The sequence below is a fragment of the Syngnathoides biaculeatus genome, chromosome 14 (genome assembly GCF_019802595.1).
Source record: "Syngnathoides biaculeatus isolate LvHL_M chromosome 14, ASM1980259v1, whole genome shotgun sequence".
NCBI classification, from domain to species: Eukaryota; Metazoa; Chordata; class Actinopteri; order Syngnathiformes; family Syngnathidae; genus Syngnathoides; species Syngnathoides biaculeatus.
Window position 1 is genome coordinate 25,128,315 of NC_084653.1, and position 18,254 is coordinate 25,146,568.

General features: G+C 43.3%; 1 protein-coding gene across 4 annotated transcripts; it reads right to left on the reverse strand.

Moving 5' to 3' along the window:
• Positions 1–396: 396 nt before the first annotated feature.
• Positions 397–18,056, reverse strand: LOC133512075 (immunoglobulin-like domain-containing receptor 2). 4 transcript variants are annotated; one of them, XM_061841333.1, is made up of 10 exons: positions 17,837–18,056; positions 13,674–14,003; positions 11,453–11,572; positions 8,652–8,708; positions 6,550–6,696; positions 6,288–6,476; positions 4,249–4,365; positions 3,837–4,044; positions 2,574–3,177; positions 397–686 (listed from the first exon to the last, which is right to left on the reverse strand). In XM_061841333.1, exons 1-10 carry the CDS (start codon positions 17,877–17,879, stop codon positions 651–653), a joined length of 1,851 nt encoding a protein of 616 aa, XP_061697317.1. In that variant the 5' UTR covers positions 17,880–18,056; the 3' UTR covers positions 397–650. The 4 variants fall into 4 exon arrangements, with proteins under 4 accessions (XP_061697317.1, XP_061697318.1, XP_061697319.1 ...); XM_061841334.1 differs by having other exon boundaries at positions 397–2,444; XM_061841335.1 differs by lacking the exon at positions 8,652–8,708.
• Between the last annotated feature and the right edge of the window lie 198 nt (positions 18,057–18,254).

Here is an 18,254-nt window from a genome sequence, read left to right on the forward strand (position 1 = left end):
CCTGTGTGACCTTTGAATGTCCTCCCCGTGCCTGCGTGGGTGTGCTCAGGGAATTCCGATTTCGTCCCACATCCCAAAAAAACATGCAACATTAATTGCACACTCTAAATTGCCCCGAGGTGTGATTTTGAGTGCGGCTGTTTGTCTCTATGTGCCCTGCGATTGGCCAGCAACCAGTTTAGGGTGTACCCCGCCTCCTGCCCTTTGACAAGACTCCAGCACTCCCCGCGACCCTAGTGAGGATAAGCGGCTAAGAAAATGGATTGGACACTAAATTGCCCCAAGGTGTGATTGTGAGTGCTGCTGTTTGTCTCGTGACCCTTGTGAGGATAAGGAAAATGGATGGATGTATGAAACTGATATTAACATGAACAAAGGCGTAAAAACACGACATCGTTCAAAAAAAGTTGCTTTTTTATTTGAAGAGTGCAAATGAATTCTGCAGAACAATTGCAAGGTTCGGTGTTTGAAGAAATAAAAAAAAACATACACAGGAATTAAACGAGAAACAAATGAACCTGAGTTGCACTGTTGTGATAATAAAACTGCGCCACTGGTGAAGCGCGAGTAAAAGTCCCTCCGGTCTATCGAGTCGTTAGTCTGGCGCATGCTGTGAGTTAGATCCAACACCGCGGGTGGGAAGCTACGGGTCACACTACGAGGGTGTCCCTGCTCGGTGCTGTGCTCTGTTGAGGAAATACAGTGAGAGGAAAACGTGTTAGAAACGTGCATTCATGCTGCAGATGTGGATGGGTGGGGGGTTGAGCTGCCGAATCTTGAGATTGGGTTAGAACCACTTATTGGGAATTTAGTTTTAATAGGCAAAGTAGGCGGTAGCAACATCTGAACGTCCGTCGCAAAATTCTGTTTTTACTCTCTGAGGGATGTTGAAATGGAGGATTAGAAAACGGGTTGATGCATGCGCCACGCGAGACGTGCAAATTTGGCTCCCCCAGGTGGCTTCTTGGGTTTAACAAGCGGTTAAAGGTCAAGTGTATTTTCGAGTCAGATGGGCTGTGTGGTCTTTTGCTGACATTTGTTGACAGGAAGAGCATTTCAAAAATGAAAAAGTATTGGGACATCAAATGAAATTGTGTTTGAATCCCTCCTTTCATCCATGATGGATGTGGATGAGCCAATCCCAGCTGACTTTGGGCGAGAGGCCATCTACACCCTGGACAGGTGGCGAGCCAATCACAGGGGACATATAGACTTTTGAAAATTCATATTCACCCGTACATAGGGCTCCAGACTGTGACCAAAACAGCCGCATATGCAACCCTTTTCTCAAATGGTTGCACAAGTTGTAATCCTCCCTTTTATCTAAAGACATGGTGGTTAAAAGTCGCCATCTTTTTTTCACTGATTTAGGTAACATCCTCCACCTGCATGCTCTCCTTTCCGAAGTCCAGTCATCATAAACTGCGTGCGCGTGTGTCCCTGCAAAAAGACACTAGAACAAAGATCTGAACTTCTGGAGACGTGGCCTGTGGTCTGATGAAACTCCAGATTGACCAATGTTACAACTGGGGGGGAAAAAAAGGAGAAGGTTGTAAACCTGAGAACACTGTACCAACTGTGAAATATGGAGGTGGCGGCTTCATGTTGTGTGGCAGTTTTGCTCCCACAGGAAAAATAGACGGTATCACGAAGGAAGAACATTACATGGAGATATTAATAAGGCAACATTTCAAGAAATCAGCCAGGAAGCTAAAACTTGGGCAAAATTGGATCTTCCAAATGGACAATGACCCGAAATCTACTCCAAAAATGGTTCAAAAGTGGCTTGAGGAAAACAAAGTCAACGTGTTGGAGTGGCCATCACAAAGCCCAGATCTGAATCCCAATGGAAAATTTGCGGCGCAGGTCTGAGAAAGGTGTGCGCGACAACCCTGACTCAGTTCCACCAGTTCTGTCAGGATTCCAGCAGAGTACTGTCGGAGGTTTGTAGAAGGTTAGCCAAAACGTATGACCCGAGTCACGCAGTTCCAAGGAAATGCTACTCCGTATGAAGGGGATGCGTGTAAACTTTTGACCTCCAAGAAAATTCCAGTAAATTCTCTCTCTTCATAATTGAGGCATTTAACACAATTAAATAATTTTGCTCATCTGACTGATCTCAAATAGGAGAGCTTTAGTCTGATTTGACTTCAGACAGTGAAACAATAATTAAATGTGTGCATGTAAGCTTGTGGCTTCCAGTAACGCATGGTCATGCTGCACCTCGCCAAAATAAGGGTGCAACATATCATGCGCAACTGAAAAAGATGGTCGTTTAGTACAAAAAGTTCGTGTAGAGCCCTGTTATGAACATGAATTTTGCAACGTGGGAGGAAGCTGGAGTACCCACAGAGAAGACAGACAAAATACGTACAAGCAGATAAATCAAACTTCAGTGAGAAGGGCCGGAGCTGAGATTCAAATCCCGAAGCTCTCTACTGGATCTGGAAGAACCCATTCAAAACAAATTGCTTTGAAAAACGCCATCTAAACGACCGACGGCGATATGGAGGGAGAACACTTTGGACGGGATATGTTTTTTTTTTTTTTTCCCCCTGCTACAAGTAACTCACCAAGTTGCGTCGCCTATCTTTCTCCTGCGGCGGGAGGGACATCGCCAGGTGGGGCCGCGTGTACGAAAAAGACCTCACGGCGAGCTCCGAGGCGTCAAAGCGCTCCGTTCCGGCAGAATCGACGGTGCGGTACCGGTCGGGGCTCCGGGCGCTTCTGCGGTAGCGTTCCGCCTCGCACTCCGAGTACGGAGGCAGAGGGTCTTCCTCTTCGGGACGATGGCTCGGCGAGCGGCTGCAGTAGCCGGCGCCGCCCTTGGAGAGAGTGTCACTGTCCTCGTCCGGCCTCGAGCCGACTCCGTCCCCCCTGGCTTTGCTCTCCATCGCTCGGCTGAGGAAGTCTCCGTCGTAGTCCCCGTGGCGGAGCGGCCGGGCGTTGAGTTCGCCGTCCCACGTGCCTCTCCTCCTCTGGGGTAAAGGCGAGGGGCTGGCGCGATCCCAGCCGTCGTCTTCGTCTCTACGGCGGCGTCTCGGGAGGCTGTACTCCCGTACGGCTGGGGCCTCGACCCGACGGCTACGGCAATTGTACGACTGCGCAAACTCCTCCAGCTCATCCAGCGAGCCGGCGCGGTTCTTTCTCGGGAGGTGCTCCGAGCGAGCGTTCCACCTGTGGAAGTAGACGTGACAGACACGGAGGTCGGATGCATCAAAAGATAAGTTCGTGGGTTTTGCCTTTTTTGGAGGGAAAAAAAAAAAAAAAAAAAAATCACAAAAAATGTCAAGCTGAACTATTTTTGAGCTTTTTTTGCGACACTTCTAAGAGATTGAACGCCGCTGGGCTTGAGACCTTCGTTTACAAGATAAGGAAAATGCTTTTATAATATATACATACATGTTTTTTGTCATGGACGTAAGGACAAGATGGTAAACAACTCATTAAATATTCAGTTAATTAATGTTTCAGCAAAAAGTAAAAGTTAGCATTTTCAAAGTAATAATTGTTGCCCGTTTTATCACATCAAAAGTTTTCGACATGCGGGTTTTTACTTGGCTTCCTGTTTTAAGCACAAAGGCTTTTATTTTGAAGGGTAGGCGCCACAACTCAGCATTTAGCACTTCCCACCAAAACAAAAGTAACGAGAGGAGGCGAGAGTCATGAATGGGACCAAATTTTACCACTGTAAAATATATTTATTCTTTTTGCCACCTTCTGATGAGGCACAAGTTTATCGGTTTTGATGCTTTGACAATGTAACAATATGTAATCTGTTCTACATAACTGGCCAAATTTCATCATTCTCGGTAGGCAGAAAGAACAAAATGCACCTCCTGTCCAGTTCATCGTCAGAGTGGTTGTCTCGCTCGCGGCCGCGGCCGCGTCCGCCCCTCCGCGCCGGCGGAGCCTCTCTCGGCGGCGACTGGTCGTCGGCGTCGGCGATGGGCGCCAGCGCCTTCATCTGGACGGTGTGGTAAGTGTGCCTGAAATCAGCGTTTCCTCCCTCATGGAGGGAACTGAGTTCTGACAGGCTACCGGCTGTTTGGACACACACACGTATTATCGCAACGTTAAATGCTGCAAATAACACGTGCGGGGCACAATGTCACGTTATGAAAATGAATGTGATGAATGGAAGCGAGCACGGCTTAATTTACACGAATCATGCGAGACACAACACACAAAAGCGCAACGCCAATGCAGTACCGACTACACACAGCAGGCCAATCTGCGCCGCCTTACGTTGGAGTGCAGCGAGCTTGGCGGATGGAACCTGAGCCTGGTCCTTTTCTACGTAGTACAGAACTTTCTCAGACCCCCTGTGGTCCGGAATGGCTTTCAGGTGATAACCACTGCGTACTGCGGATATGGACACACACATATATACACGTGTACATGCAGGGACTGCACACACAGACACACACTTACTGGTCACAATATTAGTTACACTAGACCACTATATCCCTATAACATTGCTCAATAAAAAAAAAAATACGGTTCAATACTGTGCAGCGCAGTTTTTGGTACATGGCACAAAATTGTGTGGATGTACCTAAGGAACTGGTTGCTGAGTAAATAAGACTTAAGGGTATTAAATTCATGCAAACGTACTCATATAAGTAGACGTGAACAAAAACATGCTTCTACAGTACTGTGCAAAAGTCTTAAGGCCACCATTTCTAGCCTTATAACCTTTTTTTTTTTTTTTTTTATTATGATAGGCAGGTTTAGACAAGTGAGAGGAGGTTGCACTAAATGACCAACAGAATTGTTTTCTGATTAATTCATTTTTGTAGAATATGACGATACAAAAGTATAACATTCTTTTGAGACCGTACTGTAATAGTAAAATTTTCCATGATCTATTATTTTTATTTATACTATATATGTCCAACATCCACTAAGGCACCAGTGTCAAACTCGAGGGCCGGGGGCCAAATCTGGCCCGCCGCATGATTTCACGTGGCCCATGAAGGAAAATGATGAGAATCAACTTCCATGATTATTTAAAAAATCTGTACTGAAGTTTCAAATCGTCACATCATAAATGATAACACTGAAATATTGCAAGCAATATTCTGTGCCCACACATAAGCAATAGTTCAAAAACCCATTACCCTTGATTTGTGATTACAAAACTAGCTCAAAATTTTTATCTGTAAATATGATTAAGTGAAAGATTTCCATGGTTTCACATTCATAACAGCCCTCTGAGGGAAACTGTAACTACAATGTGGCCCGCGACAAAAATGAGTTTGACACACCTGCACTAATGCGTAAGTAGTAGTGGGACTCTGTGCCAACGATATAGTACTGAGGAACCCTTTTGGACTAAGTTCTCTTGAACCCAGCAGATCCTATAGACCTTACGTAGTCCCTTCCCAGAACAGTTGAAGCAGATATCACTGCAAAGGGTGGTCTGATGTCGTATTAATCTTGATGGTTTCATAAAGGGGAGATCCCGCCAAGGTGAGCGAATACTTTTGGCAATACACTATAGCAGGGGTGTCAAACTCATTTTTTCTCGCGGGCCACATTTTGGTTCCGGTGTCCCACAGAGGGCCGTTACAACTGTGAAACAATACAAATATTTTATCATCTCTTCGTATTTACATCACCAATCTATGACCTACTTTTGGAATCAGAAATCAAGGGTAATGCGTTTTTCAACAATTCATGTTGGGCAACACAAAAATGCTTGTGATATCTCAATTTTATCAATTATGATGCATGACAACTTGAACATTTTGTACAAATTTTTACAAAAACAATTGAAATTGACACTAGATTTGGCTTGGCGGGCCACATAAAATTGTGTGGCGTGCCAGGTGTGGCCCCCGGGCCTTGAGTTTGACACCAGTGCACTAAAGCGTCCGTCAGACTGGAAAAGTGATATCGGTGTCGCAGTATCAGAGCACCAATCCTGGTATCGATAGCGGTGCATCCTAGCCCCTTCGGCCGTGCATGCAGTGTGCGCTGTGCTAACATTTCCGGCGACAAAGGGTGGTCATAGCCATAAAAATGTAATCGCAACCACGTGGGTGTTAATTTGAGGTAAACTATTACCATTTTTTTTTCAAGTAGAAGACATACTGTACGACCAATTGAGCCATGACACCAGTATTCAGCCTATTATTGCAGAAAAGAGTTGTAATAACATTGTTACAACAACAAATACACCAGTGGCCCAACAGTTTTGCACTGTACTGCACAATGAGAATGGAACATTATAAGGGATGATAATGAACGGGTTAGTTGTTATTAATTTTTATGACACTCACCTCCAGCCAGGTTATTATCGACCGAGGGGATCGACGCAATCGAGGGGACAGAGACAATAGAGGTGAGCTTTGGCTCCACGTGGGATGAAGGGGCTAGCGGCACCATAGTGGGAACTCCGGGAATGTAGTAGGGGTACACGGGCATCTGAGCGTGCGCTCCGCTCTTCGCCATCTTCCCGGCCTCGTACACTGCGTGCGAAGACGTCAAAAATGTCACTCGAGTCAAACGTCACGTTTGAAAAGACGCGTTGAAGTTACGCACGGTGCCGGGGGCAGCAACAGGTGTCGGGGCAGCAGCAGCACCTGACGTAGCAGCAGCAGGAGTGTGGGCAACACTGGCACCAGCAGATCCCCATCAACAGCAGGAACAAGATGCTGCCTAGCGCCACGCAGCCTACGAACGCCCACTCTGTAATACAGACACAAAGATGTTATGTGCGGGTACTTTAAAATGACTGTCTTAGCATCCAGGTGCTGTCGTCAACAGGGGTCAGGTTCTAGGAAACACCCGTAATAAATGAAACCAGAAATGAATTCAATGACTAACTAACCCTATGCAGATATGGCATGAACAGTGGATTTTCTGGCTCAAGAATTGGTACCGTTCCTCACACTTAAGGTCCTGGCAAAGTAGTGAGTGAAAAGTATATAATACGAAACCAGAATTTATTGTGGTGATGTTTTTAAACTACATGACTCTATTTGTAGAAAAGCTAAACATTGCTTTTTACTCGCATTCATTCTTGTCAATATAGGCTCAGGAGGGACGTGACAGCTTAAGGTTCTGCGGGGTGTTCAGAGAATTCAGCGACACGCATATTGCGTCTGGAAGCTCGATTCTTGACCATTTTCAAGCCTTTGCAATCTTTTTTATCCATTTACATTTGGCAGGCTTGTTAATGACACTTTTTTTTTTGCGACTTACCTGGGCCTTTGATTGCAACTTTTAGGTGACACTTTTACAGTAAACTACAGCTGGGAGTATTTGTGAGTGGTAGAATGATGCTCACAGTGTATGTTGGGTATCAAGAGTACTTCTGCCCTCCGACATCGCAGGATCTTGGGAGATGATTGGCTTATTGCACACGTACACATCGCAATGGCGATAATAAGACAATACTTTGTCTAGCTCTAGCTCTGTATCATATATAACTATCATATATTATGTCATTGTTGCATTATCGTACTGTACTGCATTGATCACACTGTACTATACAGTGTCTGATTGTACTGTACATTACAGTACTGTACCACATCATGTCATACCACGCTGTATTATAATGCAATGTGACATGTTGATGCATGTTCCTGTTGATTATTTGATACAGTAATATCAAGTTGTATCACTTTCAATCATACTGTACCACATTGTATCACAACACCCTGTTCTATATCACAGTTCATGACCTAAGAACATGACCGATTGTACTCTGGTCTTCTCATGAATAATTTTCATTCATTCATCAGCTTCCGTTCCGCTTATCCTCACTAGGGTCGCGGGCATACTGGAGCCTATCCAATCTGTCTTTGGGTGAAAAGTGGTGTACGCCCTGAATTGGCCGCCAGCCAATCGCAGGGCACATAGAAATAAACAACCAATCGCACTCACAATCACACCTAAGGGTAATTTTGCGTCTCCAATTAATGTTGCATTTTTTTGGGGATGTGGGGGGAAACCCACGCAGGCACGGGGAGAACATGCAAACTCCACACAGGCGGGGGGCCGGGATCGAACCCGGGACCTCAAAACTGTGAGGCCAACACTTTTTCAGCAGAGTCACCGTGCCGCCCAATGTGGTATCTTGTTCAAATAATATCACAATGTTTCAGTAAATATAGCAGATGTAGTGCTATTTAGTGTCTACTGTGGCGCCACAGTGGCTCAGCTGGAAAGCGTTGGCCTCACAGTTCTGAGGACCTGGGTTTGATCCCGACCCTCCCTGTGTGGGCAAGCAACAAGGCGTGCAACCCATTGGGAACGAACCTCTGCCCAGGATGCTGCAAATATTTACAAATGGACGCAAAACAAAATGAGAGAACTGAGATTTTTTCAGTTGGGATCCGTGCAAAAAAAAAAAAAAAAAAAAATCGAAGGACAGATGAAACAAAACATTTTAAGAAACTGGATTTGGCAAGTAAAAAAAAAAAAAAAAGGAAAGGAACATCATTGATTGAGTTACCGTAGGATTGAGTTCCATTTAAAACTGCAGGGAATTCTAATACGTCACAACATGCATGGAACTGAAACGCTAATTTGTTGTTTTGTTCAACTGTTCAGTGGGAATAAAAAGTAAAAAAAAAAAAAAGCAAGTAATAATGAGGGGGGAAAGGGCAAAGCAAAGAGCTCAAGTGTTGAAAATGTACCTGGCATAATCTCCACGTCAAACTCAGGTAGGATATCGGCTTGCTGTGATGTCCTGCCTGCAGAGAGACGCAGATAAGAGGGGAAGGTCCGCAGATGCAGCAGAAAGCGAGAGAGATGACATTTTTGCAGCAGCAAAGAGGAATGACGGACGTTCACTTTTGTGTTCCCGCTTTGGCCAAACTGGTAGTGGTTGTACTCCATTAAGGGTTGGCGGTCGCGCATCATTAATAATAGAGAAGACTAATGATAACTATCTGCTTGATGAAGCCGTTATGTATAATAAAGATGTAAATACAAATACTAACCGCAAAACATTAAAAGCAAATGACACTCAATTTCATTAATTTTGCATTATTTTTTTAACACGCCAATTTGCAAATTAGCAGTTTTATTGTTTAAGTTGCAGACGGGCTTCTCTGAGACATAACCTTGATTTCATATTATACTATGATCATAATAAATAATATGATATAAATACAAATGAATGATTCAAAACAGAACTAATAAAGTTTGGAAATAAATCACTGAACTGACCAAATTAGGTATCATTAGCGGTAGCCTTTTTGACATGTTAGCACGTTAGATGTTAGCCGTTCACAAAGCCTCAAGCAAGCAAAAATCCTTTATATACTTTCAAAGACAAAGGCCGGAAGACATACAGTACTGTACGTGTCAAGTACACAAAATGTACAAAGTCAAAAGTGGGATTTGAAAAGCAAACGGGAAAAAAATGAAGCAAAACAAAATTCATGCTAGCGCAGCTACGCTCGTGACCTACTTCTACATTGTTCTCTAGAATGAATGTTACTGCATTATTTTTGAGTATTGATGCAAAAGCAGTAGCAATGTTACAAAACTTTTCAAAATACCTTTACATCAAGATAAGACAATATCATTGGATTAAGGCACGTTACACAAATAACATCAGATCTAGTTTGTAAGGATTAGGGATTTTATGACATTTTTTTATGTAAAAAAAATATATTTTGCAAAGGGAAAAATCTGATACTTTCAGAAAATGATACTCCGGACTTAAAATTTTCGATTATATCAAACCTGTTGCAAATTTGCAACCCTTGACCTGGAAAGGGTTCATGTAAATTGTCACTGTTAGTAGTTACATTGTTGCAAATCACTTAATATTATACATGTAAACATTAATGCTTACTTTTACTAAAAACCTACATCAAATCTCTGAGGATCTGATTATTATATACACATTAAATTAAATATTTCACAAATAATATTTCAAAAGTTCCCGTCACAGAAAACACATTGTCAGCTGGGAACACGTGACAAAAAGAAAAATGACAAATGTTTGTTTACCTATATGGGGTAAACATTCACAGTGGTCAGATTAAAAATTACATGGGCTATTTTTGGAACTGTTTCGCCAATATATTTGTGTGCCAATGGCTAAATGGGAGGCATTTGCTTTATTACTATTATTAAAAAAAAATAAAAAGGTTTTTTTTTTTCAATTTTAAATTGAAACACAGTGAACAATATATGTAAGCAGCGCTCTCCCGACAATCTGAGGAATACCGTGCTTTTTATCTTGACAAAAGGGGGCTTGTATGCGGTAAACTGGGACAGTTTTGACGCAGTTTACCCTGGGAAGTAACCTAATAAAGGTCCTACATATCAGCACTACAATATCACATTTGTGCTCCATAAATAGGGTTAAATTAAAACCTCGGGGTCGCAAAGATGTCAGCCACCGGCGGGGAAAAATGGAACGCAGCGTTCGACGTGGGATAAAATGTAAGTCTGGCCTGGCATGCACAAAGCGCAAGACTTGACAACACACAAAGACGGTGCGAGTGGAGGAGTTAAGCAGCAAGTTGCAAAAAAATGAAGAGGCGCGAAGAAATGTGGCAAAGGAGGAGGACGTGACAAGAGTTGGCAAGGCAGAAAAGAATATGAAAGAAAACTGTGGCCTAAAGAAAAAAAAAACATCCACACTACTCCTACTACTAGATAATTAATGCTTTTGCTATTTTGAATATATGTAATGTAACACACAACAAGGGAAATAAATCAGTGAAGCATGCGTGACTATAGCATGTGCAAAAAAAAAAAAAAAAAAAAAACCTCCATTAGTCAATGATGCCACAAAAAAATGTCAAGTGACAGGAAAGTGTTGTCATGGCTGCTCAGTATAACATTGTTAGTTTACACTAAAAAAATATGTCAATCATTAATGAAAACATATTGTTGCTGTCACAAATTCATGCCACCTATTCGTTGTGATAGTACTTACTGGGTTACTCACTTCTCAGACGACGATAACTCAGTTACATAAGTGAGGAAAACATACCGCAATATTATCTGGAATACGCGCAAGAGAATCGACTTCAAACATGTTATGTTCAGTCGCCGTTTTGAAAGCTTGTGTGACGTGGCTAAGGGGGCGGAGCTTAAGGTCGCCATCGGAAAGGTCCATTGTTGTGAGAGTATAGTTCTATTTTTTGGCATTGTTTCCAGAATAAACGGTCATATGCAGTACTTCTCTTCTGTAAGGGGTTCCTGGACCCACAAAGTTTGAGAACCCTGATTTGTCATGCACGTGTCAAAGTTGTTATCTTGAGTAAATGGTGAGGTGGGAAAGACGCAACGGTCAGTCAAGAAGTAGCAGCAGCGCTCAGGAGTCATTTGTTGATCTCCATGCACGCCGTTGTATGTTGTGTTTGGAATGCCAAGATTCGCTAGCCACAAAATTAAAATCATTGTTGAATAAATTCTTCCCAATTGATCGGCGCACCTAATAAAGTGACCGGTGACTGAGGTGTTTTCGTACCTAGCACCAGCAACTCCAGATGGGCCTCGTCCTTGCCGTCGAGGTCGTCGGCGATGACCACTTTGCAGAAGTACACGCCGCTGTCGCCCCACTGCAACTGACCGATGCGCAGGTCTGCTTCTGCGCGACAAGACCACAAAGCAGGTTTTATGAATTGGTTGTATGTTGAGTGTCTTTCAGATAAAAACCACGATTGATGCCATCGCTAATAGCGACGAATAGGATGCACGAGTTCCAAGTGGGATTACCATAATTTCCGGCCTACAAACCGCCACTTTTTTCGCACGCTTTCAACCCTGCGGTTTATGTGGTGATGCGGCGCTAGCGTTAGCGCACCTGGTAACAAGCCTCGGTACACAGAAAGAGCGGCGCTAGCGTTAAACTCTTTCTGTGTGCTGAGGCTTATAACCAGGTGCGCTCTGTAGGCCGAGAATTACGGTAAACATGATGGTGTCGATATCTGCCCTGGAATTGACTGGCGACCAGTTCAGGTTCAGGGTGTAGTCCACCTTTCGCCCAAAGTTAGCTGGGATAAGCACTTCTGCGACCCGTGTGAGGATAAGCAGCTTGGAAAAAGGATGGATGGATTTTGACAACATTTTGATGACACTGTCATGCAGGAATGGGATTAATAACTGGTTAACAATTTTGTTGATTGTATGGTCTGGATTTTTTACTTGAGCTGAGAGGTAGGCGAAGATTTTCACCCGTGACGTAGATCAGCTCGAGAAATTCGAATATCCTGATTTTAGGCGTCCCAGCAGAAAAAAACATCTGGAACTCGAGTGCGTGGATGATTTGAATTCATATTTCACATGTCTACAGAGCCACTGTAGAGCCAATATTACATTCTAAATCGCAGGTGTCAAACTCGAGGCCCGGCGGCCAGATATGGCCCGCCGCATGGTTTTATGTGGCCCGCGGAGGCAAATCATCTATGCCAACTTCCATGATTTTTATTCTTCAAATCTGTACCAGAATTTCAAATTGTCATATCATAAATGATAACAATTACAAGCATTTTTGTGTTACCAAACAACAATAGTTGGGAAAAAACATTACCCTTGATTCCAAAACTAGTTCATGAATTTCAAGTGTAAATATGATGAGGTGGTTATCATTTCACAGCCATGACAGCCCTTTGGTGGAAACCGCAAGTACAGAGTTTGACACCCCTCTTCTAAATGATAGAAAAAGTTATTTTTTAAATTAAGCACTTTTAATAAAGAACTCTACATTGAATGACTTTAGGGGTCCTGTTGTTACCTGCGTATTATTGTGAAGATTGAATTTGGTGCATCATGCATCGCTCTCTAGCATTTTATGAGAGGATGTGTGTGTGCGTGTCCTGATAGGGCTTAGTGGTAAAAAAAAAAAAAAAGGGGGGGGGGGTCTACAGTTGAATCGAAGTGATAAAGGGGGGCTTGTATTCACAGGTGGTTCGGGCCTATTGTGAGGTTAACACAAAAGGGGTTTATTTCGAGCAGTGACACCCAACCAAGGCATGCCACTGTGCTGTGTGTGACACATCATCAAGGGTGCTGTGGAATATTCTAATTTGACGGCGTGGAGCTTTTAATCGATAATATCCGTCCATTTTCTTAGCCGCTTATCCTCACGAGGGTCACGGGAGTGCTGGAGTCTATCCCAGCTGTCAATGGGCAGGAGGCGGGGTACACCCTGAAGTGGTTGCCAGCCAATCGCAGTCCACACAGAGACAAAGAGTCGCACTCACAATCACACCTTGGGGCAATTTCGAGGCTCCAATTATTGTTGCATGTTTTTGGGATGTGGGAGGAAACCGGAGTGCCTGGAGAAAACCCACGCAGGGACGGGGAGAAGATGCAAACTCCACACAGGGAGGGCTGGGATTGAGCCCGGGTCCTCAGAACTGAGAGTTTGCCCACCCTTACCATCACTGTCAAACTGAAGCCTCCTTTGTCCAGATTTGGTCAACTTCATATTTTTTCACAAATCTAATACGATAAGTCAGTCCCCACGTGGGTCAATATTTTTAAATTGTTAAGTTATAGAGAATCTAAAATGGCAACCTCTAATAATCATGCCATGTTGATGACTGAACAAACTCCTGAAAATGTGACCAAATGCTAGCGATTTGGATCCTCCATTTGGATGAGGACCAGTACGGAGTCTAATCCAAAATGGATGCATGGATCGACTCAATATTCCAAGACCACATTACAAGAACAATAAATATTACTGTTTATGATGGCGATGTCCCTATTCTTGTAGTGCTCCGCCAGCGTCATCGAGGATCCCTGCGCCGAAGCCACCACCCGAACCGTGCGGCCGCTGTCGGCGCAGTCCAGGTGGGACCTGGCGGGCGGCTCCGAGGCCTGCGCGGTCAGCCGGTGAGGCAGCTTGAAAGAGTCACGGGTGCGGTCGTGGCAGTAGGACTTGTACCACCACTGCACCACCGGCGTCTGCCTGGAGGCCGTCTGGTAGTGACACGGGAGGACCGTGGACTGGAAGAGCATGGCGAACTGCCGCTTCTCCGGCACCGTCACGTGCACGCTGTTGCAAGTGCACACTGAAAAAGATGCAAGAATGAGGAAAACATTCAAGTGCCAATCGGAGATTATTCAAAAGGTTTGACGACAAAACGAGTTTTATCATCTTTGCGAACGTGTCCACTACGAAGTCAATGGGTGTCGCAATCTTTCTGGTCTCTTGAATCCTTATGATCCTTTTCAAAATTGTTTTGACTCTTTCTGCGTGATGATCAAAGGTAACAAAAAAGTGGACACGAATGCAGCGATGAGCTAAAATGTGATTGCACCACATCAAAGCGTTTAGCAAGTGTCCAACCTGCGATGTGACTTGTAATTTGTGTGCTGAAGCAACCGAGGCTAAGGCTGGATATTAAGACCACTGGTCTTCTCTAAAGTCCTGAGCGTTGGCCCTAATTTTAGAGTTCTCGACTTACAAACGATGTCTACATATTTCACGCTTATTTTCTGGTGGTTTTTCAGCAAAGTTTGTCCCACCCACATTTAGTTCTTCCAGGTTTATTACCCTCAACCCTAGGAAACGTTCTTGTGAAAATCGATCGCCGGGATTCGTCCTTTGCTAAGTGATTGATTTCCGGCTATCTACGTGAGTTTTGTGAACCGTTTGTTGTATTCCTTGCATTACTCTCGTTTTGAATAACAAGTTTTGGAAGATGATAAAGGTCTTTTTTATGGACTTGGGCGTCGCTTCACCGCGGACATCGATGGGCACGGCTGATTGTCAACATGGTGCCGTGTTCCTAGACTTGGAGCATTTAAAAAGGATGATGATCAACTACCAGTACACGACCAGTGGTGCATATATTTTAAGTTTTAACTACCGTAATTTCTGGCCTACAAGCCGTGACTTTTTTCACACGCTTACAAACCTCGTGGCTTATGTGGTAATGCGGCTAATTTCTGCATTTTTTTCCAACGGCCGCAAGGGGGCACTTGAGCGGAAAAGGTAAGAGTGTGACTGGTGGAATATATGTGCAGAGGAAGTGACTTTTACCAGTATGTTTTTTTTTTTTTTTTTAAACCGGCCCTGTTAGCGCTGCGCTACCGTGTTGCAACTGTTCAGCTGCCGCGGGTGTTTGTTTTTTTTTACCGGTAATTTTTCTTTTTTTTAAACCAGCCCTGTTTGTGCTACCGTGTTGTTGCTATGTTAAGCTAAGCTAAGGTATTAAAACTTTGAAAAACTCTTTCTGTATACAATCTTTCTTTGTAAATATCTCGTTTTTCAACCCTGCCAAATTAGTGATTAAACAAATAATAATAATCCCCAAGTATATAAAATGAGTCTTCAAAAGTATGAAAAACCGAAATAATAAAAAATGTGTGACTTAGGACTGCTATGATAAATGTCAAACTGTGTTGCTGCACTGTTTCTGTTCAATTATTAGTTGCATTCTCCTTCATGTGCTAATATTAGCGTTAAGCTAGCACACGAATGGCTACGTGCTTGTTCTAAATACTAAAAAAAAAAACCACTGTCACGAGCCATCGGCGCGGGGAAGACCCAAATGCAGGACTCCCAGACAAAGGTATAATGTCCAGTGGGTTTTATTGCAGAAGCGGTGCCCGCACCCGAGACCCGGTGCAAACTCAATGAACTGTCAAATGCCCGTGACGAAAACTCCAACAAAAATACATGCCAAATGCGCAACGGCTGTGACGAGTGCCAGAGGTGGCACCGCCCATAGTGGTGACCAGGCCACGCTCCTTCTGGCAGTGCTCCAGCCACGCTCATGACAAACTCTTCCGAATTCGGCAGTGTTGCTTCATCAGGTTTGTAAAACAGAGGAATTATGAAAAGCTTTAGATGTTTCTATACATTTTTTGACATATGTGCATTCAGACACGATTTAACAAACCAACCAAACTACTTTGCACTTGTACTGTAGAAGCAACCGTGGAGGCCCTGGTTGATAACTTGTCTGGTATCAAAACAAAAGGCAGACGTCAGGTAAGCGTGTTGGGGGGAGGCTCCCGGGGGTCAGGGGGTTAAATTCCAACGTACGTGCATGTGTGTGTGTGCATGAGTGGGGGTGCATTCATCAGGAGTGAGTATGAAGAGGCAGGGGGTAGTCATCACAAAAGGGAGGGCGGAGGGGGTGGACGGAGCAGGCAGACACTCGTGGCCGCTTCCTACCGTGGTAAGTTAACTTGAGGTGGGGCAGGAAATCGCTTGTAAACAACTCCTAAAGACGGGAAATGACAAACAAGGAGCAATTGCCTTCAAAAGATAGTTGAAAATCTTCATGAACTGCTGAATAACAAATGCTTCGGCTGCATATATATGACGATGAGTGCGTGTAGTTTAACAAATCTAGACGCAGCCGGCTCTAAAATTCCTCCCACAAGTCTTCCTTTTGTTTCCCAATGTTAGTAAGCTGTACCCCCCGGCCTGCCCACCCCCACCCACCTCCTCCTGTCCCACTTGAGGACCAGAAAGGGGTAGGAGTGTATTCACTCGCAACCAATGAGAAGAGCCGGACTGGCCCAGCTGCGTGTGAACGGACCAATAACCGCTAAGGATTAATAGCGAACCGTTACAACTCACGAATACAATCAGCGAGCGTGAACATAAGAGGAACCTGAACCCATCAATTCACTCAGACTCTTTTAAATATGATTTACATATTATATTACATACTCACTACATCTTTAATAAAACGTGCGAGAGACGCAACCAGTTACTGGTGAATAGTTTAAAGCAAATTTTGCCAAATATGGGGTCAGGGCCTAAAATGGGCAGCTTCTTTGAATCAAATGATTTTACTGATTTTTAATCAGGCAAATAACTTTTTGCCAAACAGCTTTTTGACTCATGTTTTTTGCGTTCTTTATAGCTGTTATGGCAATAAACGAAGCTGTACTGTATACCAGGGACAAAGCGGGATGTTTCCTGTCTATCTTTTCCTTTCCACATTTCCTGCTTTTTTACTCACTTGGACATTCCTTTTTATAGACTCATTCGTCCAAGAAAAACTTCACACTGATAAGACCTGCGATCCAGGTCCATGTTTGATAAGAAAAAAAAACACGTTTCGAAAATAAAAAGAATTCAAGTGTCCTAAAGAGATGTTTTTGTCTCTACAAATTAGCCTTGCGTGCACTGCAGTTTTATGTTTCATTGTGGGGGACCCTGCCCAATTTAATAGCTCAGATTTGATGACGAGGTTTTTTTCCCCAGATAAATAATTTTAAAAAAATCATGTAACTTTAGCGATACTTTTTTTTTTTTGTCAGACAGCAATAATAAATTTCAGAAAATAGTTTTAACAGTTGTTCCCAAATTAAATTTAGCACGGTGCATCAAACTGTAGTAATCATTTATTTTATAACATTTTTTTTTTGGTATTCTATCTTTGCTACAGTTATTAGTAACACATGAATATTATTCGATCTTCAATTGCACGCGTCGATAATATTATTTGACTGTCCTTTACATTAATAGAGTAAATTCATCAGTTATTATTTTATATAACCTGGCGTTGTTATTCTTCTGCTTTCGGCTTGTCCCGCTACCCTGGTGTTATTGTTTTTTTTTTTTCTTAAAGAAGAAGAAGAGAAAATCTGTTAATATCTATGTTGAAAAGTGTTCTTGGTGGCCAATCTGAAACATTGTATCCATCGGAGCATTCCATCAATTTAAGCCATTGTAGCCGTTTTTAAGACGTCATCAGCAGTCTGTACAACGACCCACCTTGATGCTTCCAAGTTGGTTCCGATGGGCCAACATCAAAGGTTTTGACGCACTTAATGATATTTTTTAAGGAATTGTTCGTCTGGCTGTTGAGTGGTTGAAAGTGGCTTCAACCTGTTACCCTCGTAATGGCGAAAATACACAACAACAATTAGGACTTACCCAAAGCTCCCAATAAAACAGCCAAGCGATGGAAGGTCATCATTAAGTCCGTTTGGAGGTCAGGGCCACTTTTGTTTATTTACGGGTCCATGTTTTGTCCTCCTCTCGGTTAGTTGGCGAGTCGAGTCGAGCCGACCAAACCGTTGCTGGATGAACGAAGGAAGGAGGGACCCGACTGCCTCGCGCTCGGTCCGGAATGAGCAAACCGGACTGAACCGCTTCGTGACGGGTGGGCGGGGAATAAAAAAAAAAAAAACGTCCCGGATGTATTGATGCCTTTATGTATTGTTAATGTATTGTTAATAATGATATCAATAAAAAATAAATATAGAAATAAAATAAACAAAATCATTTTCAAAATAAACAAAATCCAGATTTAAAAAAAAAAAGTTATTTTATTTCAACTTTCTTATTTTGT